The 24,409-nt window shown below is 40.3% G+C and overlaps 1 protein-coding gene across 6 annotated transcripts in view; it reads left to right on the top strand.

Annotated features, from left to right (window-relative positions):
• PSD3 (pleckstrin and Sec7 domain containing 3) overlaps positions 1 to 24,409 on the top strand; it is a 526,912-nt gene that overhangs the window by 467,480 nt on the left and 35,023 nt on the right. For all 6 annotated transcript variants that reach the window (XM_059685223.1, XM_059685224.1, XM_059685226.1 and 3 more), the window contains 2 exons: positions 12,192 to 12,349; positions 22,453 to 22,597. In XM_059685223.1, coding sequence (XP_059541206.1) covers positions 12,192 to 12,349; positions 22,453 to 22,597 — 303 coding nt within the window. The remainder of the gene's footprint in view (positions 1 to 12,191; positions 12,350 to 22,452; positions 22,598 to 24,409) is intronic.

Genomic DNA, 24,409 nt, shown 5'->3' with positions numbered 1-24,409 from the left:
GTACAGAGGATCCAGGCAGGGAGAAATCTGTGTAGGTGCCTGGACGGGTGGCATCACAGGACATTCAGGGAGCTGTCAGTTCAGTGGCGTGAAGGGCGTCCTGGGCAGATTATGAGGAGCCCAGAAGGCCGTGTTTAAAAGTTGAGGTTTTATCTTGGAGCATTGTGGAGCTACCAATAAGTCTTTAATGGGGGGTGAGACCAGATCAGCTGGAACTGTGGTAGGGGCAGCGGGAAGAGAGAACACGGTCTTAGTGGAGAGTTGTGTTTGCAGTGTTGAATTCAAGGTGTCTGTGGAATAATAAATGGATCTGTCCAAAAGCAGCTGTTAATATCAGATCTGAAGCTGTGGAGGGATCTGGAGAATCTGCCAAAAAAGTCATTGGTAATTTCAGCCATGGAGTAGATGATGTCACTCAGTTTGTGGAGTGAGGAGAATATGGGCGAGAGAGCCAGTGGCAGGAGAGGAACAGACAGTGAAGGAGCCCAGAGCCAGGATGAAAAGAGAGAGGGGGGAAAGACAGAAGGGCAGACAGACACACAGATATGAAGAGATGAGAGGATGTTACAGGTTGTAAAAAGCTTGTTTAAGTAAGATAATCAGAAAGTGCCTCTTGCTTTCAGCAACAAGGATATTATTGTGAAGCAGCTGCAGTGAATGCTGGGCATGGCAGTCAGGTGGGCATGAGTTAAAGACATAGACAGAGAACACAGACAACTGCTTTCAAAAGGCTTGACTAGTCTCCACTCGGATCTTCCCTCCGCTCCCTCCTTTCTGCTGTCCCCCATTATGTGAGTTTTGCAAATAACAGATCCCCAGGGTCTATCTCATTTCGGCTGAACCTCTTTTCTTTCCTGTTATTGATTTCTCTCTAAAGTGAAGTAAAGTGTGTGGAAACATATCTGGAAGGACACAGATGTGTTTCTTCCTTTCCCCTGGACAGTTTCTGATACTATCCAAGCTCTTGTCTTGCTTCTGCAGGTTACACACACTCTTCCTCATCACCGCCTCATTTCTCTTTCTGGCCCCCTTGCTATGTTACTTAGTCACATTTACCTTGACTTGCAAGCAAACAGTAAATCTACAGAGTATCACAGAAGTAATGTCAGAACCATGTACAAAAGGTCACATTTGGGAGCAATGTAGGAAATAATATGGCATCAACCTGAAACTAGCTTGGGTTTGGAGTGTAGATGAGATGGCCAGCCTTATGTGATGAATGGCTAATGACATGATTTAAACCAAATGTATTGGTGAGAATTGGAAAAAACATAGGGGAGTTGAATAAAGTTGGGTGAATAACTGATTTCATTTTCTAGAATTTTCTTCAGTAGAGCACAATAGGGCACTTATGATAGAGTGGTTTTGTCTGTCTTCCAGCTAAGTAAAAATGCACTCCTAGCCTTACTTGGTTCTAATACCTGCAGTTCCCTGAGCCCAGGCTCATGCCTAAGAAATTTATACCCCATTGATAACTATTTTTATAGGAATAGTAGAGGCCCAGTGCACGGATTTGTGCACTGGTAGGGTGCCTCATCCTGGCCTACAGGTATCAGGCTGAAATCAACAGTCCAACATCCCCTGAGGGGGTCCCGGATTGTGAGAAGGCACAGGCCAGGCCCAGGGACCCCACCGGTACATATGCACCGGGCCTCTAGTATGCATGTAAGATCTTTGGTTAATCTCTTCCTGCCTTCCCCACTCCCCCCTTGTCTCTGAGATTCATCATGTTTCATGTTTCTATGCCTGTGTGTTGAGCATCTGCCCCCTGGTGGTCAATGCGCCTGATAGCTACTGGCCAAGTGGTTGAACAGTCACTTAGATTAAGTGTTTGTGGCAGAGAAGCCTAATTGTATCATTTTAATGTAATACAGTTCATATGTGCTTTACAATTTTGAAATTGCTATGAATTGATAATAAAGTGATTAAATTCCTGTTGGTCCTGATGATCCATTGTCATTGACACTGGATATTCACTCCATATCTGCTTGTCAACAGAGAGTGAGTCATCTGTTGTCCAAATGCTTGGCTGAGTCTTTGCTGTCACTTAGCTTGAGAAGTTCCGTGGGTGTCTGGTGTAAGCTTTGTGTCAGTCTCTGGCGTTTTCTGGAAACCATTTTATTATAACTTTATGATAGTATTCTCGTTACAGGTCTGGTTATGACAAAACTGAGCTATGTTAGCTTAAAATAAATTGCCAGGTGACCGATGTAATGGTTGAGAGTAATCATGTCTTTTGTCAGTAAAAAATCAGTTTGTTCTCTAAAAATTTAGTTTGTTGTCACTATATTTTGAGGACTGTGTCTTTCATGCAAAATCTTCTCTTCATTTCTTGGGTTACTTGGAAGAGAGATTTGTTCCAACTGCCTATATGGTTTCCTTTTTAAGTCTGATTGGGAGAGGGGTGTGGTTTGGTTTGGTTTGGTTTGGTTTGGTTGGGTTTGGTTTTTGCCACGTTTGAGGTATAGGTGACATCCAGAGTGTGAACTGGACTGGCACAATGAAGATACTGGAGATTCAAGACCCCCAGACTGGGAGGATGGCAGCCATTCTGGGGCTGATGTGCCAAATACCCATAGTGCAAGGCGCCGGCTGATCACTGGCCTGGGCCCCAACAGAAAAGGCTTTCCTGCCTGCTCAGGGAGGGCATGGTTACTTCCTCTTGCGAAACTGTCGGCTCCGTGCCCTTTCACCCTTAAAAAGCCATGTGGTCCCTCTCATTCTCTGCAGCAATGGAAAATGCTTAAACGTCAGTTAACTAGGCTTTGAAGCCATGTTCTCTTGGGAGAATAATGATCATGGCCAAGTTGTCATTAGTCATAAAATAGGTGAGTGGCCCAGTCCAGCAGAATGTGTGACCATATGTAAAAGAGATTTAGACATAATCATATTTATAAAAACTATAAATTTATAAGAAGACATTGCATCTTAGACACACCTTGTCTCTGGGGTTTAAGACATATATGAGTGCCCATTCGAGGAGCAGCAGCAGCCCACCCCGGTCCGAGGAGCAGCAGCCACAAGACATATATGAGCTCTACTCTGCAGGTTTCTGTCTAAAACCACAACTCCAGTTCTGATCTCTAGCAGACACAAACTGGCTTATTCCTCTAAAGAACTGTTCTGTCCCCACGTGGGGTGATGCAGTGTTTTGTGGCTTCTCTGGGTGTGAGATGGGTCCAGAAATCAAGCCTCCTTTCCTGTTTGCTGCTCAGTTCCCTCTGAGGGCTTTGCTCTCCATCCCTGGCTTCCTCCCTCCCTCCCTTTCAGTAAATCTCACGCCCACAGCTGCCCTGGGAAAGTTGCAGAGGGAAACATGGATTAGACCTTCATTTGGTCTCACAGGGCTCTGAACAGAGTGGTGGTAGGCTGGCTGGTGGACAGACACCTCCACATGGTGACAGACAGTGACACGTGCAGCCTTTCACAGAATGTTAGAGGACCCTGCAGCCCAGAGGTCAGCAGCGGGTAGCCTTTCACCATAAACTCTGAACTCTGCATCCGAAGTGTGGACAAAGTATGGAAGGATGCTGAGGTTTGATTTCTGCTTAAAACTTTAAGACTTAACTGTCTTCAGATAGTGAGTCAGGAATCCTATCATCTTCCGGAAGGGCTGCTGACAGTTATCAGCTCCAGCTCTCTTCCAGTTATCAGCCCAAACTCTTTTGATGTGTAATCATTAAAAAGATAAATCATAACTTTCTGGTTCACTCACCGGATTTATCCTAGAAAATGTCCTCACTGAAGTCGGGGCCTTATTGAGAAAGCAGGTCAAGTCCCTGGAGTGCTGCTGTGTCTGCGAGGCGCCCTCTGTGTGACCCAGGAAGGTCATGAGGCAGAAGCCCTGCTCCTGCCTCCACATCATGGCAGCACGGGAGGTTAGCTGAGCAAATAATACAAGCATTTTGAATCCTTTGATTTTAACTTAGTTATCCTCTCTTAATTTTCCTTAGTACAGTAATATAGGACATATTTTTCTGACTCTAAAATTGCTTTCCTAATATGAGAAAATTAGATGAAATGATCCTTTAGGCTCCTTTCAGGTTTAAAATTCTGTAAATAGATGATTTGCAAATATATGATTAATTGACGGGCAAAACATGCCTTTATTTGATCTGCTTGACTCCTTGTTTTCAGATTTGTGGAAATATAGTACTTTCTGCACTCCCTAGTGCAAGAAAAATGAAGCTGAATGAGTTTTAGAAAGATATCTAACCAGAAATACTTTAAAATGTGTTTTTAAAAACCAAATGATGAAAATACTTTTAATACCTTTTTAAGAATCAGGAATTAATAGTTTAGGATCCAGTTTACTGTAATTGCTGGCATTTTTATAGGTAGCCTCAGCTTCAAGCAAGAATGTGTTCTGAGTTCCCCTCTCTATGTTCTCTCAGGGCAAATCAAGACCATTTTAACTTTGTTTTACATTCTTTGAATTAGGTATCGAAATTTTATCTATTTAATAAGACACGAAGTAAGTAATACTTTGAAAATTGGAATTATAGCATGTTCTTACTTGATGTTGATGGATTTCTTTTGAAATTTGGTCACTTTCCAAATTGGACTTTATATTCACCTGAGAGTACATGTTTCAGACTGAGGCCAATTGTTTGTGCCGCTGTAGATGGTTTTTTTGTGTTGGTGTGTTATGATTCAGTTTCACAAGAGGTTCAATTAACAAGCTTTTTAGGGGGAAAGCTTTTTATTTCATGCTTTAAATGAATTTAAAATAAATAGCATTGTGAACTCACATTTGTGGTGCTTGTTAGGTTGGTGGGATGCTCTGATGAATCATACCAGATAAAAAGATGCTGATCGGAGTTGTACACAGGGGAGAGAAGCGTGCTTTTATCACCTTTTATTTGTTTCAGAGAATGGATGGTAATTAGATGTCATGGAGCATTTTCTTATTGAAAATTTCTTGATTGAATGTATCTTGCTCTGTGTTTCACATTTAGTTTGCACAGCCAAGAGTCTTGGGTTTGAAATGGTTTGATTGCAGTAATTTATCCCTATTTCTTCCTTCCCAGTTTTATCATTTAAACACTGTCTTCTACTTTAAGCAGTGAAAAATAAAGATGTAAGAATGAACTCTGTAAAATGAAATCATTTCTTTTTATACAATTGCCAACCCTAATGTTTCCAATCTACCCTGGGTTTTGCTCATTTTTTTATGGATTTGGAGTTTCATTTTCATGAGGGAATTCAGAATTCCAACGTATTTTGTTGGTCTTTAAAATAAGATATTACTATCAACTAAAAAAGCAGAAACTTGTTAAACGTAAAATTCTTTGACTTTGGTTTCCTCCTAATTAAATAGATCTTGCCTTCCTTTTCCGTCCTGTGTAATATTTTCCTTCTGCTGTAAGGTAAGCAGGTAGTGTATCTCAGAGTTTAGGAAACCGCCTTGAAATCAAAAGCAGTGGCACAATTCTTCCAACTTGACAAGTTACTCAGCTTTTACTTAGGGCTTTAATAAGTGTTACATTCTTTCACTTTTAGAGAAGTCTGAAAATATCAGCTTGGTTTTAAATGAAAATGACAGCAGAAAGAATATGCTCCAAGTGCAAGGGTTAAGGCTTCCAGTAGCAATAGCTATCCGTTGTTCTTGTGTTTCTTAATCATCTATAGCAGTTTGTTAGACATCATGATCTGTGTGGGAGTTTAAATAACAGTAGCTGTGATCATCCCAAGGGGAACTAATAGAATGAGAAGGGATGAAGGCCAGTGGCAGAACTAACATCTGAAGGACAGGCTAAAGAGGACATAGCGAAGTCACAGTCAAAGCGGTAGGAGACAGTCCAGCAGGGTGTTGTTGTAACAAGAAGCCAAGGAAGAATTTCAAGAATATTGTTGACTCCCTTGGGCGCTGTAAGATGAGAACTGAAAAAAATCTATTGAGTTTTGCAATTAGGAGGTCACTGCTGACCTTTGCCAAAGAAGTTTCAATGAAGTGTAGACATGGACTCCAGGTCTCAGTGGGTTAAAGAGTAAACTAGAAATTAATGTATAAAAACAACTAATGTGGACTACTAACTCATCATGTATAAAGGCAGAGAGAGAGGTGACAGCTAGAGGAGAAAGCAGTGTTCAGGAGGGACTATTAACTTACAAAGGTAAGAGAGAACTTGAGTGTATTTATAGGCTATAGGGAAGAAGCCAGTAGGTAGAGAACAATTAAAAATATGGAGGAAATATAATAACCAATGAGGAGGTTGATCTCAGGATTAGCCGTGATCAGGATTTTGCTACATTAGGAGGATAAAAGATAAAGGTCATAAAATACAGGTGTGTATAGGTTATGTAAGTAAAAAGTTTGATATTTACAACATTGACCTTATAAAATACAAGGTCAACCTGTATGCTAATAAGAAATGATTAGAAATTATACCAACTAGCATTTGAGAGCTTACTATACATTGTGAAACATTGCATTTAAGAAGCAACAGTATGTCATTTAACTTCATCCTTCAACTCTAAGGAAGATGTCATCGCCACTTAAAGAAAGCAAGGCTTAATGAGTTTAACCTGTCTAAGGCCACAGAGAAATTCAGTATTAAATCAGAGCTAGCCTGTGAGCCTGGCTGGTTCTTACTCCATGTTTTACCCATGTTCTTAACCACAGTTGTGGTAAGTGAGGGCTGTTGAAAAGAATGGTGAGCATTTGGTAGAATGGAACACAGAGATTATTGTGGACGGGTAAAAGAATCGCACTGGGTACAACCCTAGCAGGAGACCATAAATCTGTGTTGGCACATGTCTGCACAAATGGGTTATTCCTAGCAGCAGTTAGCAGCCTAAGTGAATGATTGTATAAGGGAGAGTTAGAGTGGAAATTTTTTAGTTCCAGACTGGATGGATGAGAATATTAAGGCATAGCCTAGCAAAAATTTCTGAATTCCAAGGATAAAAAGAAGCCCCTATGAGATCCCTAACACCAAACATAAGAAAAGGAAATAAGAACCAGACTGGCTTTAGACTTTTGTAAAACTGGAAAGTAGAGGACAGTAAAGTAGCAACTATAGACCAATGAGTGGAAAAGGAATGCAACCAAGAATTCTAATACATCTTCTAATACATGTCAAAGAAGATGAAAGATATTTGAAAATATGAACTAGAATATATATCACCTACCTGAGAAAAATACTTGAAAGGAGATAAAATAGCAGAGGGATGAGGAAAGACACCTCAGAATGGAGAAAAAGATAGAAAGTAGGTGAGCAATGAAAGTGGACACAAATCTAAAAGAATAAAGAGAGAGTCAGGGAATATGTAATATAAGTGCAAAATAAGGTTTCTTCTAGTAGAAAATGCATAATACAAGATAATCTTAATATGATTGCAGAATAAAACATACTAAACTATTTCAGGAAAATTTAGGATTAATGGGAAGGAATTGAAACCATTAGCAGGAGGGAATTTAAACCATTTTAAAAGTTTTTCTTGTTGACATAAACAAGCAGCAGAGAAATAGAGCATTTTGATGAGAGGAGCTTATAAGTTTCCATCTTATGTAACTAAGCACTAAACCCGAAAAAGAACATTTTAAAATAATAAGTATCACATAGTTATAAGGAAGATAACAGTCATAAACCTAAATACACAAACAACATAGCAACTAAAACGTAGAACAAGCCCTGGCCACTGTGGCTTAGTTGGTTGAGTGTCATCCAATGTACCAAGAGGTCACTGGTTTGATTCCCGATCAGAGCACATGCCTAGGTTAGAGACTTGATATCCAGTAGGGCCATGCAGGAGACACCTGATTGATGTTTCTCTCGCATGGATGTTTTTCTCTCCCTCTCCCTTTCTCTCTCCAAAAACAAGTCAATGCAAACATGTTTTTTTAAATGTAGGACAAAGTTGTTGGAAATGCAAGAGGAACTTAAAATATGATATAGTGGAAAAAAGAAATTAATATACTTGTCTCAAGAGATTGAAGTGGTAGAAAAAATAATGTAATGGAGGAATTGAATCAATAAACTTGAATATAAATATACACTCATCCCTCAAGAAATAAACTTATTTTGTATGTTTGTGGAACATTAACAAAGTCAAAGATGTAGTTGGAAAACCTTAATAAATTAACCTTAACAAATTTTGAGGAAATAAAATAGATTTTACAGACCATGTTCTCTGGTCACAAGCCAATAAAATTAGAAATATATAATGATAAATAACTAAAAATTTAGATACTTTAAATTTGAGAAACACATTCTAGGCATGACTAAGATCAAAAAATAAAACTACAAACTATCTAGAGAATAATAAAAACATACTCTTCATTCTCAACTTTGTGTAACCTGTAGCCAGAGAAAAAAAAGTAGCCTTAAATTTTCCTAAAGAATATGAAAAAGAGCTAAGTAATAATCCTAAATTCAAACAAGAAAAATTAATCAAAAGAAACTAATATAAAGAATGAAGATAAAAGCCCAAATCATGGACCCAGAACATCTAAAATGGTACATACAAATTTCTAGGCTGATCTCTGTGCAAACTCAAATATCAGGTGTATTAGAGATCAGTATGTATGGAAATGGAAGTATCATGTCAATTCTATGAAGATAATTCTGGCCTGGTCATTTAGCCCCCTCAGATTCCTGTCTGGAACCAAGTGGTTAAGTTGAGTGGGTGGCCAGCTCTTCAGGTTTCTGTTACAGCATCATCATAAGGCTGGAGAGGGTTTCAAAGTCATGCTACCTCTAGTAGGTACTCCTACACTAAAACAGTTCCCCTGGGAGGAGATTTGTGAGTCTTTGGAATGCTAAGGCCCTGATAAACATCTCATTTAGAAAAGATAAAACCCCAAGACATAAGTAGACTATAGTTTTATGCATTAAAGGTCATTACAGAAGAACAGATACATGTAACTATATTATATTTAAAGATTTCTTTTTGTGCTCCTTTATTCATCATATCTCTCTAGAAAACTTACTGTTAACAACAGTTTTATATTTCTGAGGCCTAATAAAATAGACTTGTTGCCATCTTGAAGTTATAAATTTAAGCAGTCTTTATATTGCTATTGGAATTTACTGTGTATTTTTTTCTATTTTATTTTTTTAAACATCTTTATTGTTGAAAGTATTATAGATGTCCCCACTCTTCCGCGCCCCCCCCCCCATTAACCTCCCCTTCCATCCTGCACCACCCCACCCCCAGGCCTTCACCACAACTAATGCCTGTGCCCATGGATTATGTATATACACATAAAAGTTCCCCAGTTAATCTCTCCCACCTACCCACCCACCCACACCTTCTCTCTGAGATTCTTCAGTCTGTTCCATGCTTCTGTGTCTCTGGATCTATTCTGTTCATCATTTTATTTTGTTCACTAGATTCCACATATGAGTGATTTCATGTGATCCTTGTCTTTCTCTGACTGGCTTATTTTGCTTAGTATAATACTCTCCAGGTCCCTCCATGCTGTCTCAAAGGGTAAGAGATCCTTCTTTTGTATACCTGCATAGTATTCCATGTTGTAAATGTACCACAGCTTTTTTATCCACTCATCTACTGATGGGAACTCAGGCTGTTTCCAGATCTTAGCTATTGTAAATAGCACTGCTATGAACATAGGGGTGCATATATTCTTTCTGCTTGGTATTTCAGGATTCTTAGGATATATTCCTAGAAGTGGGATCACTGGGTCAAATGGCAGTTCCATTTTTAATTTTTGAGAGAACTCCATACTATTTTCCACAGTGGCTGCCACCAGCATTCCCACCAGCAGTGTACCAGTTCCCTTTTCTCCACATCCTCGCCAGCACTTGTCATTTGTTGATTTGTTGATGGTAGCCATTCTGACAGGTGTGAGTTAATATTTCATTGTTTTAATTTGAATCTCTCTGATGATTACTGACTTTGAGCATTTTTTTCATGTTTCTTGGCCTTCTGTGTATCCACTTTGGAGAAGTGTGTATTTAGATCCTTTGCCCATTTTTTAATTGGTTTGTCTTCTTTTGTTAAGTTGTATGAGTTCCTTATATATTTTGGAAATTAAGCCCTTATCAGATATATCATTGGCAAATACGTTCTCCCATACAGTGAGTTCCCTTTTCATTTCGCTGATGGTTTCTTTTGCTGTGCAGAAGCTTTTTATTTGGATGTGGTCCCAAAGAGGAACAGAGGAGAAAATGTGCTGTGTATTTTGGATAATCCCTACCTTTGTCTCTTAGCACTAACAATAATCATTAAGCAAGTATGTCAAATTCGCGGCCCACAAAGAATATTTTTGGGGCCCAGCCAATATAACGGTATGTAAGAAACGTTTTAATAAAAATTTTGTAACTTAATTTTTACAGTATCCTGGTATACATAATTATTAATAACAAACTACAATGTTCGCTAATGACTGATTACTATAATCGTGTTACATTCATTTCTCTTATGCACCTTACGCGCAGGTGCACCATTTCTCTCCACTAATACTAGCAGGGAATATTTTAGCAGCCGATTGCCATGTCATTAGTCTTGGACTGACTTGTTTGGTGTGTGCAACAGGAAATATTTCTCTTTCAGAGAACAAGAAAAATAGGTTTATTTGCATTACGCTTATTAAAATTTGTGCAGTTATTCAGTGTCTGGTAAGTTCAAGAAAAATATTAATTTTTTAAATGTTCTATTATTTTATGTTAACCATTACTCATTTATTTCAGCCCTTTGTATTCAGCATGTCTCTATCGAAATAACAGACGCTTCTATGAAAATTGAAGCGTTTGTTCTTTTTTCCAGCCCACATGAACTTAAACCTTGTTTATTTGGCCTGTGTTAGCCTTTGAGTTTGACATGCTTGTCATTATGGATAAACAGATGCTGTTTATTGCTGACTCAGTTTGAAATGACAGTAATAGTACATTTGAATTATTGCTTGATTTGTGGAGGGGATGGGGAGAAGGGGAGAAGGTATGGGAAAGTCTAATTGTAATTTTTTAGAAAATTTAGAAAACTATCCTGTGGTAGTGTTGATGTCTTCCTTTAGGCTTTTACTACTAATTAGAAAGTGAGTTGCGCACACGTGTGCGTGTGTGTGTGTGCGCATGCATGTGTGTGTGCTCTTTACAGAAGTGCAAGTTTAGCATCATATCTGATAAAATATGGGAAGGGGGAAAAGAGGACTTTAAACACTAGAAAACATCTCCTGTAACAGTTTGTAATGTTTACTATATTTACATTAGTTTTGAGGCCTTTTCTAATTCTAATGGGCCCAGGAAAACTACTATATAGAATAAGAATTACAGCCACCACCACCATCCAGGAAAACTATTGGATATAATAATAATAGTAATAAAAGAATCAAATTTGTTTTAAATTTTTATTCTACTGGTTGCGTTTTCAAATTTATGTTTGGAGGGAAGCCATGCAAAAAAACCTTTATAAATTCTATTAACTTATAGATCATGCCCAAAGATAAAACTGCATCTATACATGACATCTTCCTTTTTATGTCATTTTACCCATTTTTCAAATTTACGATAATAGTGCTAAGCTTTCTCCTGATTATTAAAGTGATTTTCCTCTTGTCTTCCAGAGAACAGCTGGAGAAATCATTTCATTTTACTGTTCACTGTTCTTTTGATAATATTAGCCTCAAAAGAAAGTAGCAGGAAAACGTAGTGTCTTTATTATTTTTTCACTTATCTCACCCTTTTTAACTTTATTTTTTAATCTATTTTTATTGTTGTAGTGTTACAGATGCCCCCTTTTCTCCCCATTGACCTCTTCTCCCCCACCCCCCACCCCACTCCCATATAGTGTCTTTAGAGCAAGGAAAACAGTGGCTTTCACCATCCATGTAATTCTGTTGATGGGTATCTGAAAGCTTTTGTCCATTTATTCCTGAAACCACATCATCCTAACTGTGTAACTAGCTTCACTTCAAGTCACCACAAAACGTCCGTGATATTTTATCTTCAGCCTTCTTTAGCTATTTACCTTAATTATGACATATCACCTTTTACAGAGTGCCCCTTAGGTAAAGTGTATTTTCTCATTCTGAGCACACTTTCCAAACAACAGGATGTTTTGTGATGTTTATGAAGTAGCAAGGAGTTGTCTTCACTCACTATTCATTTTACTCTTTTCACGCACCGTCATGAACGTTTCAGATCCTTTCCTTGTATTTCCACGATTTATAAAGAGGTGGGATCTGAGCATGCTCTCCTCTTTGTTTCTTCTGTATCCGCCTGCAGGATGAGTATAAGCCGGAAAAGTCTCTGTCGGAAGAGGACTTGAAAAATGCAGTGAGTGTGCACCACGCTCTGGCGTCCAAGGCCACGGACTACGAGAAGAAGCCCAATGTGTTTAAACTGAAGACTGCGGACTGGAGGGTCTTGCTCTTTCAGGCTCAGTATGTTTTGTTGGTTTGGTTTCCTCTTGTTTCTTAGTTTGCATAGCACCACTTTATACTGAGAAGAGAATCAGGATCCGCAGGGGGAATTTTTTGAGTTGGAGTCAAAGCCATTGTTTACATTAGAGAGATAGCCACCTAAGAAAACTCGAATAAGAAATAGAAACCCTGGGCTCAGGCGTTTTGTTTGCTACACAGTAGCCCTGTGACATTTAGTCGCCCACTTGCCATCACTAGAACTTCGTATCCGCATGAATAAAACACAAGGGTTTTAGTGCATAAGGCCTGTCACACAGTGAGTACAGTAAGCCTGGCTGCCAGTCACCATTTCCTAGCCCTTTGTCCTCACATGTAATTTAACCTCTTGGAACCTCAGCTTGTCACCAGTGTAGATGACAATCTGTATCTCGTAGAGTTTTTATGAGAATTGAAGAGATCAAATGTACAAAGTACCTCACTCAGTGTCTGGCACATAGAAAATGTTCAATGGTAAGTGTAGATTTCCACTCATCCTCTCTTTTCTCTCCTCCTGAGCTCAACTCTGTGATTAAACTAGGAGGAGAAGATGAAATCATACTGTGGGCAACGAAGTAGGATGGATTGCCAGTTTAATGAAGGGTCCGTGCCAGCCTTTGGGTTAGACGTGGAGCATCCCACATGGAGAATTCTGGGTGTGGGTGAGAAACTGGATTTTCAGAGCTGAGCCCCTAGAACAGGAATTGTAACAGGAGCTCGCATGGCATGTGTTCATGGCAGGCAGTGTTAATTGTCAGCCTGAACGTGACTGCAGAACCACTCAGCATAGCCCTGCCGAGGGACCACATTTGGCACCCAGGTTCAAATTTGACATCAAGATAGTGAGCATGGGGAGCGAGCAGCTGAAGCTAGTAACACTCACACCGAATTGGTGAAATTGCTCAGCTGGTGAGAGGCTTTGCAGCCGGGAAGAGCAGAACTCCCCTGGAAAGGTAAAAAAACCCAGGGATTTGGGCAGGAAAGTTTGCCAGACCTCTGAGCCCAGAGAGCCGGAGGGAGACCGCGTGGCAGACAGCCGCGTCCCCTGGGACAGGCACAGCCCCTGACGGGGGAAAGGAGAACCGCGGGATTCCTGGCGCCGCCAGGGAAATTGAGAGCTGGGTTCTGTGACCACGGAGGACTGAGCCTAAAGGGGGCAGCCTGAAGAGCTGACCTGACCATGCAGTCCCGGTAAGAGAAGAAGCTTACAGAAACCAAGCCTTCCCCGTTTCCGCGGCCTGCATTTGTTTGTTTGTTTTCACTGAATCCTGTTCATGGGACATTTCGGATACAGACACTCACCTGTGCTGAAGAGAGGGAGAGTGTGCTGAGGAGTGGAATCTGGGGAGAGACTGGGGAAAGAGGGGGAGCCGGGAGAGGTGGTAGTGAATTGAGTGCTGAGACACCCCTGAGCCCAGGACTGGGGCAGCCACCCGCTCCTGAGAGTGAGTCTCCTCCCCCCAGCCCCCAGGCAAGGAGCACAGCCACACCCAGATTCCACCCTGTACGAGATCAAGGATTAAGATAACCTGATCAGTCCCTGGGAGTTAACAGGGTCTGGCCTATAGGGGGATTTTCAATCCCAGCAACAACACAGCGCCGGTAACTAACTATTACGCAGTCAGCTCTGGGCAGTGAACTTCCACTGGACAGAGAGGCCCTATAGCCTCAGAGGCCAACCCCAGAACACTGCCACCCAGAGGCTGACCCACAAACTGGACTCTTTGCTAAACACAAAATAAGGCAGTCTGGGAAATAAATGCGGCATGCTTTAAAATAAGGACTGTGGTTTACAACACAGAGGAACAGTATATCGCAGGGAAACTCAACACTCTCCTGAATACCTGGAAGGTCTAAGGCGAGCCACACTGAAGAATAGAAGAAACGAAGGACCTCCACTACTGCAATTTTTTTTCTTTTTTCACTTTTTAACTAAGAAACCAATTTTTTTTCATTCTTTTTTTTCTGTTCTTTTTTTTTTCTTTTCTTCTTTTTCCATCACCTGACTTTACCCTTTTGATTACTACCTTCTTATTTTTAACCAGTATTATTACTGCTACCATTTTACCATTTTTTAAAGTGCCATTTTATTTTTTCTTTATTTTATTTTGGGATTAGTGTTCACCATTCTATTTTCATCGTTATATTATTGGTTGTTTCTAGTTTGCATTCATATCCAGGGAGCTGTTGCTGGAATTTGTTGGGATTAATGGCTGTTCTATAGGAGTATTCTCTTCATATAAAAAGTCTCTTCCCTCTTCCACTTCATTCTCTCTTTTTGCTCTTTTTTTTTTTTCTTTTCTTTTCTCGCTTTTATTTTCCCCCTTCCTTTTTCCCAATTTCATTTTTGCACTCCCTTTTTTTGGTCCCTACTTTTCTTTTCCTTTTTCTCTTTTATCTTTTTCTCTTCCTTCTTCCTTATCCCCTAATTCTCTTAATTCAGGTGGTCACCTTTAATTGGGGTTATTAATATCGTGAATATATTTGTGTATAGTGCCTGGTACGTGGTGCCTTGTTGTGTTGTATTTTGTGCCTTTAAATCAACGCAGCAGATCCAAGCAACAGCAACCTCCTGAGCACCTCATCCTCTGCTGAGGAACAGCAGCTGTACGTGAAACCTCGCCCCACCAGCCGGAAGAGCCACCACAGCTGTGAACAGCACCCACCAGAGGAGCTGCTGCCAACTGAAGAGCAGCAGCTACCGCAACCGCCCGAAGAGCAACCACAGACCAAGGAGTCACTGCCACCAAGGGAGCAACCACTGAACAACTCAACGTCTAGATATGTCAGTGAGATCAAACATGGGTAGACAAAGAAACCCCCAAAGGAAAGAGAAGGAGGACTCTCCAGAAAAGCAGCTAAGTAATACAGAGGCATGCAACATGACAGATAAAGAATTCAGAATAAGGATCCTAGAGTGCATAAACCGGATGGAGGAAAAAATCGACAACCTCTGCAAGAAGCAAGAAGAAACAGATGAAAAAATCGATAACATATGGAAGAAGCTAGAAGAAACAGATGAAAAAATCAACAACCTAAGTAAGACCCAAGAAGAAATGAAGAGTGATATAGCTGCAATGAAAAACTCCATTGAAAGTATCAACAGTAGACTAGGAGAAGCGGAGGACCGAATAAGTGAATTAGAAGACAAGGAAGCAAAACACACCCAAAATGTACTGCAATTGGAGAAAAAAATTAAAAGACAGGAGGAGAGCCTAAGGGAGCTTTGGGACAACATGAAACGAAACAACATACGAATAATAGGAGTACCAGAACAACAGAAGGATGAACAAGGATTAGAAAACCTACTCGAAGAAATAATATCAGAAAACTTTCCTGAGGTGGGGAAGAAAAAAGTCACACAAGCCCAGAGAGTCCCAAACAAGGTGAACCCGAAAAGACCCACACCAAGACACATCATAATCACCATGGCAAATGTTCAGGACAAAGAGAGAATCTTACAGGCTGCAAGAGAGAGACGGAAAGTTACATACAAGGGATCTCCCATTAGATTGTCAAATGACTTCTCAACAGAAACACATCAGGCCAGAAAAGAATGGACTGAAATTTACAAAGTGATGCAAAGCAAAGGACTGAATCCAAGAATACTCTATCCAGCAAGGCTATCATTCAAACTTGAAGGGGAAATAAGAAGCTTCACAGACAAAAAAAGACTAAGGGAGTTTGTCACCACCAAGCCAGCAATGCAAGGAATGCTAAAGGGACTGGTATAAAAAGAAGAAATAAAAAGCTCAGAAAGAAAACAGCCACACACACACAAAAAAAGAAATGGCTACAAACAAGTACCTTTCAATAATAACTTTAAACGTAAACGGACTAAATGCTCCAACCAAAAGACATCGAGTGGCTGAATGGATAAAAAAACATGACCCATACATCTGCTGTCTACAAGAAACCCACCTCATTAGAAGGGACTCACACAGACTGAAAGTGAAAGGATGGAAAAATATCTTTCAGGCAAATGGAAAGGAAAAGAAAGCTGGGGTAGCAATACTTATATCGGACAAAATAGACCTCAAAGTGAAGGCCTTAACAAGAGATAAGGAAGGCCACTTCATAATACTAAAGGGATCAATACAACAAGAAGATATAACCCTGGTAAACATATATGCACCCAATGTAGGAGCACCCAAATTCATAAAAAAACTCCTGGAAAATATCAAAGGAGAGATCGACAACAATACAATCATAGTAGGGGACTTTAATACACCATTGACAGCACTGGATAAGTCCTATAGACAAACAATCAGCAAAGATACAGCAATCCTAAATGACTCACTAGATCAGATGGACTTAATAGACATCTTCAGAACACTTCACCCCAAAGCCAGAGAATATACGTTCTTCTCAGGTGCTCATGGGACATATTCAAAAATAGACCACATATTGGGTCACAAGCAAAGTATCCCCAAATTCAAGAAGATTGAAATCATAAAAAGCGTCTTCGCAGACCACGATGGCATAATATTAGAAATAAACTACAATAAAAACAACCCAAAATACTCAAACACCTGGAAGCTGAATAGCATGCTACTAAATATTGATTGGGTTACCAATGAGATCAAAGAAGAAATTAAAAACATCCTGGAAACTAATGACAATGAAAACACAACAATCCAAAACCTATGGGACACATTGAAAGCAGTCCTGAGAGGGAAGTTTATAGCTCTACAGGCCTATCTCAAAAAACAAGAAAAAATGGTAGTAAATCATCTAACTCTACAACTCAAAGAATTAGAAAGAGAGCAACAAGAAAACCCCAGAGTGAGCAGAAGGAAGGAGATAATAAAGATTAGAGCAGAAATAAATGACATAGAGACCAAAAAAACAATACAGAAAATCAATGAAACCAAGAGCTGGTTCTTTGAAAGGATAAACAAGATTGATAAACCTCTAGCCAGACTCACCAAGAAGCAGAGAGAGAGGACCCAAATAAATAAAATCAGAAACGATAGAGGCGAAATAACAACAGACCCCACAGAAATACAAATGATTGTTAAAAAATACTATGGACAGCTTTACTCCAACAAACTAGACAACCTGGAGGAAATGGACAAATTCCTAGAAAAATACAGCATTCCAAAACTCAATCAGGAAGAATCTAAAAATCTCAACAGGCCAATAACTATGGAAGAAATTGAAGCAGTCATCAAAAAGCTTCCATCAAACAAAAGCCCAGGACCAGACGGCTTCACAGGGGAGTTTTACCAAACATTCAAGGAAGAACTAAAACCTATCCTCCTCAGACTACTACAAAAAATTCAAGAGGAAGGAACACTTCCAAGCTCATTCTATGAAGCCAGCATCACCCTAATACCAAAACCAGGTAAAGACAACACAATGAAAGAGAATTACAGGCCAATATCCCTCATGAACATAGATGCCAAAATCCTCAACAAAATCTTAGCAAATCGGATCCAGCAGTACATCAGAAAGATCATACACCATGACCAAGTAGGATTTATCCCAGGGATGCAAGGATGGTACAATATCCGCAAATCAATAAACGTGATACATCACATAAACAAATTGAAAGAAAAAAACCACATGGTCATATCAATTGATGCAGAAAAAGCATTTGACAAAATTCAACACCCATTTTTGATAAAAACTCTCAGCAAGGTGGGAGTAGAAGGATCATACCTCAACATAATAAAAGCCATATATGACAGGCCCACAGCCAACATCATACTCAATGGACAAAAACTAACACCATTTCCCCTAAGAACAGGAACAAGACAGGGATGCCCCCTCTCACCACTCCTGTTCAACATAGTACTGGAAGTGTTAGCCATTGCAATTCGGCAAGAAGAAGAAATAAAAGGCATCCAAATTGGAAAAGAGGAAGTAAAACTGTCCTTATTTGCAGACGACATGATATTATACATACAAAACCCTAGAGATTCCATCAAAAAGCTACTAGACTTAATACATGAATTTGGCAATGTAGCAGGATACAAAATTAACCCCAAGAAATCTGAGGCATTTCTATACACCAATAGTGAACTTTCAGAAAGAGAGATTATAAAAACAATCCCGTTTACCATTGCACCGAAAAAACTAAGCTACCTAGGAATAAACTTAACTAAAGAGGTAAAAGACCTCTACTCAGAAAACTACAGGACGTTGAAAAAAGACATAGAGGAAGACATAAACAGATGGAAGAACATACCGTGTTCATGGATTGGTAGAATCAACATCATTAAAATGTCCATACTACCCAAAGCAATCTATAAATTCAACGCACTTCCCATTAAAGTACCAACAGCATACTTCAGAGATCTAGAACGAACTTTCCAAAAATTCATCTGGAATAAAAAAAAGACCCCGAATAGCTGCAGCAATCCTGAAAAAGAACAAAGTAGGTGGGATCTCAATACCAGATATCAAGTTGTATTACAAAGCCACTGTTCTCAAAACTGCCTGGTACTGGCACAAGAATAGGCATATAGATCAATGGAATAGAATAGAGAGCCCAGAAATCGGCCCGAACCAATATGCTCAATTAATATTTGACAAAGGAGGCAAGAACATACAATGGAGCCAAGATAGTCTCTTCAATAAATGGTGTTGGGAAAATTGGACAGATATATGCAAGAAAATGAAACTAGACCACCAACTTACACCATACACAAAAATAAACTCAAAATGGATAAAGGACTTAAATGTACGACAGGATACCATAAAAATTCTAGAAGAATCCAAAGGCAAGAAAATCTCAGACATATGCCGAAGCAATTTCTTCACTGATACAGCTCCTAGGGCACTTGAAACTAAAGAAAAAATGAACAAATGGGACTACATCAAAATAAAAAGCTTCTGCACAGCAAAAGAAACCATCAACAAAACAACGAGAAAACCCACTGTGTGGGAAAACATATTTGCCAATGACATATCTGATAAGGGCCTAATCTCCAAAATTTATAGGGAACTCACACAACTTAACAAAAGAAAGATAAACAATCCAATCAAAAAATGGGCAAAGGACCTAAATAGACACCTTTCAAAAGAGGACATTCAGAAAGCCAAGAGACATATGAAAACATGCTCAAAGTCACTAATCATCCGAGAGATGCAAATCAAAACAGCAATGAGGTACCATCTCACACCTGTCAGACTGGCTATCATCAACAAATCATCAAACGACAAGTGCTGGAGAGGATGTGGAGAAAAAGGAACACTTGTGCACTGCTGGTGGGAATGCAGACTGGTGCAGCCACTATGGAAGACAGTATGGAGTTTCCTTAAAAAACTGAAAATGGAACTCCCATTTGACCCTGTGATCCCACTTCTAGGAATATATCCCAAGAAACCGGAAACACCAATCAGAAAGGATATATGCACCCCTATGTTCATAGCAGCACAATTCACCATAGCTAAGATCTGGAAACAGCCTAAGTGCCCATCAGTAGATGAATGGATTAGAAAACTGTGGTACATCTACACGATGGAATACTATGCTGCTGTAAAAAGGAAGGAACTCTTACCATTTGCAACGTCATGGATGGAACTGGAGAGCATTATGCTAAGTGAAATAAGCCAGTCAATAAAGGAAAAGTACCACATGATCTCACTCATTCGTGGACAATAGAGACCATTATAAACTTTTGAACAATAATAGATACAGAGGCAGAGCTGCCTCAAACAGATTGTCGAGCTGCAGCGGGAAGGCCGGGGAGGGTTGGGGGGCAGGAGGTAGGGGGGTAAGAGATCAACGAAAGGACTTGTATGCATGCATATAAGCATAACCAATGGACATAAGACACTGGGTGATAGGGGAGGCTAGGGGACTGTCTAGGGCGGGGGGATAAAATGGATACATATGTAATACCCTTTGTAATACTTTAAGCAATAAAAAAAAAAAAAAAGATAGTGAGCATGAGCCCAGCTGGTGTTGCTCAGTGGTTGAGCATTGACCTATGAACCAGGAGGTCATGATTTGATTCCTGGTCAGAGCACATGCCCCAGTGGCAGGCTCGACCCCCAATAGGGCACAGGAGGAGCAGATCAGTGATTCTCGCTCATCATTGATCTCTCTCTCTCTCTCTCTCTCTCTCTCTCTCTCTCTCTCCCTCTCTCTCCCTCTCTCTCCCTCTCTCCCTCTCTCTCCCTCCCTCCCTCCCTTCCTCCCTCCCTCTCTGAAATAAAAAATATATTTTAAGAAAAAAAATAGTGAGCATGAGTGTCTGCATAGTCTGCATACTTGTTGATCAAAACAATGTAAGATCCAAAAAAAAAAATAGGAACAAGAACAGGTGCTCAAGTAATTTGTGGATGTCAAACCTGCAAGGGTATAAAATTGCTGACATCCGGTGAAGAGGAAGCTGCAAGGAAATCCAAGTGACACAGGACTTTTGTAGTGTGGGAGGAAGACAGTTTTAACACCACAAAGGGAACTATAGCTGCATGTACAATTACAACTATTAGTAATAAAAGTCCTTCAAATTATTCTATTCCCCAACATTATTTTCAATCTAAAATACCAGATATAATAACTAAGGAGATCCCAATTACTTCATGTAGAACTGATGCCAAAATTAGTCAATTGAAATAAAGAGCCAGCAAAATCAGAGTAGAGGGCACAGTGCAATGAGGAGATGATAACTCCTGTGGTCTCAGGTTAGTGGGGTTTCTCTCCGAGTCATTGGTACAGGAAATGATTTTAGCTTGGCTGACATTTTGGCCACCTTCTGTTTATTGATTATATACATGGTGTATAATCTATCCTGCTCCACAATCATTCCTACCACTCATTTATGAGTTCCCAGATATTTATTAACTGCTGTCAGTTCTAGACTCTGCGCATAGGTGACATGTAAGTTAACAAATGATAATAACATCAGATGATGTCCACATCCTTGTGTAGGTTTTTTTAACATCATATATATGTGTTATATATACCATTTAATTTCACAATTAATTCGTACAATTCAGTGGTTTTTAGCAAATTTACAGACTTGTGCAGCCATCACTACAGTTCCGTTTTGGAACACCTCCATCACCCCAAAGAGATCCCCGATGCCCAGTTTACAGTCACTCCCCATTTTCACCCCCCACCCCAGACACCTTCCTGTCTCTCTAATATCGCCTTTTCTGGACGTTTTCTATAAGTGGGATCATACAGTATTCCTGTATTGCTGAGTAGTGGTCTATTGCATGGATATATACCACATTTTGTTTATTTATTTACTAATTGATGGACATTTGAGTTGGGTTTTTTTATGACTCTTGTAAAGGTTGCTGCTGTGAACGTTCACAGATAAACCTTTTTGTGCCTCTGTGTGTGTTTATTTCTCTTGGATATGTAGCTGGGAGTTGAATTACTGGGTTATATGGTGACTTGTAGATACCTTTTGTTGTTGTTGTTAATCCTCACCCGAGAATATTATTTCCATTTATTTTTAGAGAGAGTGGAAGGGAGAGGGAGAGAGAAACATCGATGTGAGAGAGACACGTTGATTGGTTGCCTCTTGCACACACCCTGACTGGGGCCAGGGATCGAGCCTGCAACCAAGGTTTGTGCCCTTGTCCGGAATCGAACCCAAGACCCTTCAGTCCCCTGGCCAACACTCTAACCACTAATCCAACAGCCTAGGGCTATAGATACCATTTTAAGAAACTGTCAAAACTGCCTCCAACATGGGTGGAGCCCTTCACATCCCCTCTATCAGTGTATCCCTCAGTTGGATTTTAAAGTCAAATAAATAGGTGATTGCAAGAGATGAGTTAGTTTTAATTAATTTAATTTTTTTTTACCTAGCCTAAGTATCAAACAGAAAGGAGGTTAACCAATATTTATTATCAAGTGACATCGCTTTTTCCCCTCTGTGTCCTTAAGGGGTAATCACAGCCTTACATACGATGATCTTTGGTCCCGGGCCCTTCGTTACCAAGGCGATTGCTGTTGAAATGTTCAGCTCCAATGAAGTTTTGTCAGGGCTTTAGTTGTACCAAGAAGAAGAAATGATTTTATGTGCCATTTAAATCAGCGATGAGACATGGGCAAGGTGTGATGCCCTTCGATATAGAAATGCCCTGACATAAGCAAGCACGTCTGTTTCTCCTAGGAGCCCAGATGAAATGCAAGGTTGGATAAACAAAATTAACTGTGTCGCAGCTGTGTTTTCCGCACCGCCGTTTCCAGCAGCCATTGGGTCTCAGAAGAAGTTTAGCCGCCCACTTCTGCCTGCCACTACAACAAAGCTGTCTCAGGCAAGTCACTTCGAGAGTGCTTTGACCTTGGGAATATTTGTATTTGAATATTGCTCCACATTTGGGGGGCGGGGGTGAGACCTTGCCCTGGAATGGGTCCAAATACAGTATACTGGGTTTTACACTTCATAGAGCAGTGGTTCTCAACCTGTGGGTCGCGACCCCTTTGGCGGTCGAACAACCCTTTCACAGGGGTTGCCTAAGACCATCCTACATATCAGATATTTACATTACGATTCATAACAGTAGCAACATTACAGTTATGAAGTAGCAATGAAAATAATTTTATGGTTGGGTCACAACATGAGGAACTGTATTTAAAGGGCCAGAAGGTTGAGAACCACTGTCATAGAGGAAGCTGACACAACTGAGTCAAGGTGAGTAGGACACATACTTTGAATTAGTTTCTGAAACTTATATTAGTTTACTACTTAATCAGTCAGACAGGCCTGGATTTTTCAGTTTGTTTGTACTAACAGCTCATTTTTTTTTTTTTTTTTTTAATGAACTAGCTAATGTTAGACATCCTGGCTTGGAAACAAGCTTTTTTTACATTCTCTCAGTTTTTTTGAATTGGGGTTTTTCCATATCCCAAGATGTATTTGATGATAAGTCTATAAAAATATTCCCGGGGATACTGCTCACAGCTGAGGGGGCGGAGCCTTCCCTCCCCTCGGGCAGAGCTAAGTGCACCACTGGACCGCCTTCCAGATGTCCTCACGTGGCTTCTCTCCTTGTCAGTCTGCTGTCTCTAAAGACCACATCATGTCGTGTCCCTCTCCTACTTAGCACTCTGCACCAAGGACATCGAATGCACTCCGGTTTTTCCACCTTTAAACCTGGCAGCACCCTATTGTTGTTGCCTAGTCAGGGATTTGGGAAGTGGCTTAGATGTCTACTGTGAACTTCTTATTGGTGCACCTATAAATGGATCCATCTGGCTCTAATCAGCCAGGTCTTGATATTAACAGGCTCCTCCACACATTTGATATCATAATTATCAATGATACACTTATTAGATAAAAATGTATTATGTGCCTGTTGTACTTCAGAGACTATTTTAGGCTCTGGAAATAGAAAGGCAAATGAAGCCCAGATGCTGAGATCGGATTGGCAAATACAAAGGAGCAAGTCATTGCAACACATCTGGATGGGAGGTTCAGCAAGGATAAGTCCAGAGTGCCGTGGGTCCAAGAAAGGGGCATTTCTCCCGGCCTCGGCGGTGAAGGAGGACCTTGATGTCCATTTTGAAGCTTGAAGGATGAGCAGCAGTTAGGTGTGTGGGGGCAGAGAGACTGATCCAGCAGAGGACTGGAAGGCCCAGAGGAGAAAGCCCTGGGGTGCGGGAACCACACATAAGTCATCACGTGTGACTTGAGCACAGAGTGTTGAGAAAAGGCTGGAAACGTTCCTAGAGGGAAGCAAGGCCCGGTGATGGAAGGTCTTGTGGGCCATGTGAGGATTCGGACGCTTCACTAGTTCCCCGGCATCCTCGGGATCACAGTGTGAAAGCAGCAAAGTAATGTGATTAAATGTGTGCTTTGAAAATCATTCTTGTTACAATAGGAAGGATTTATTAGAGAAGGAAATTACTAGAAGCAGAAAGGGCAATTTTACTATTCAAAAAATTTTTATTTATTTATTTTAGAGAGAGATTTGGAATGACACTCTAATCAACTGAACCCCCAGCCAGGGCAGAAAGGCTGCTTTTAAAGGCACTCTCAGCAATGCAGAGGGAAACAACTGAGTTAGTTGTAGAAGAGATGGGTGGAAGTGGAAGCATGTGAGAGCTCCCCGGGTACGGATCAGGGG

The sequence above is a fragment of the Myotis daubentonii genome, chromosome 2 (genome assembly GCF_963259705.1).
Source record: "Myotis daubentonii chromosome 2, mMyoDau2.1, whole genome shotgun sequence".
Taxonomy (NCBI): domain Eukaryota; kingdom Metazoa; phylum Chordata; class Mammalia; order Chiroptera; family Vespertilionidae; genus Myotis; species Myotis daubentonii.
Note: the sequence above shows the minus strand (reverse complement) of the source record. Positions and strands in the feature narration are given on the sequence as shown.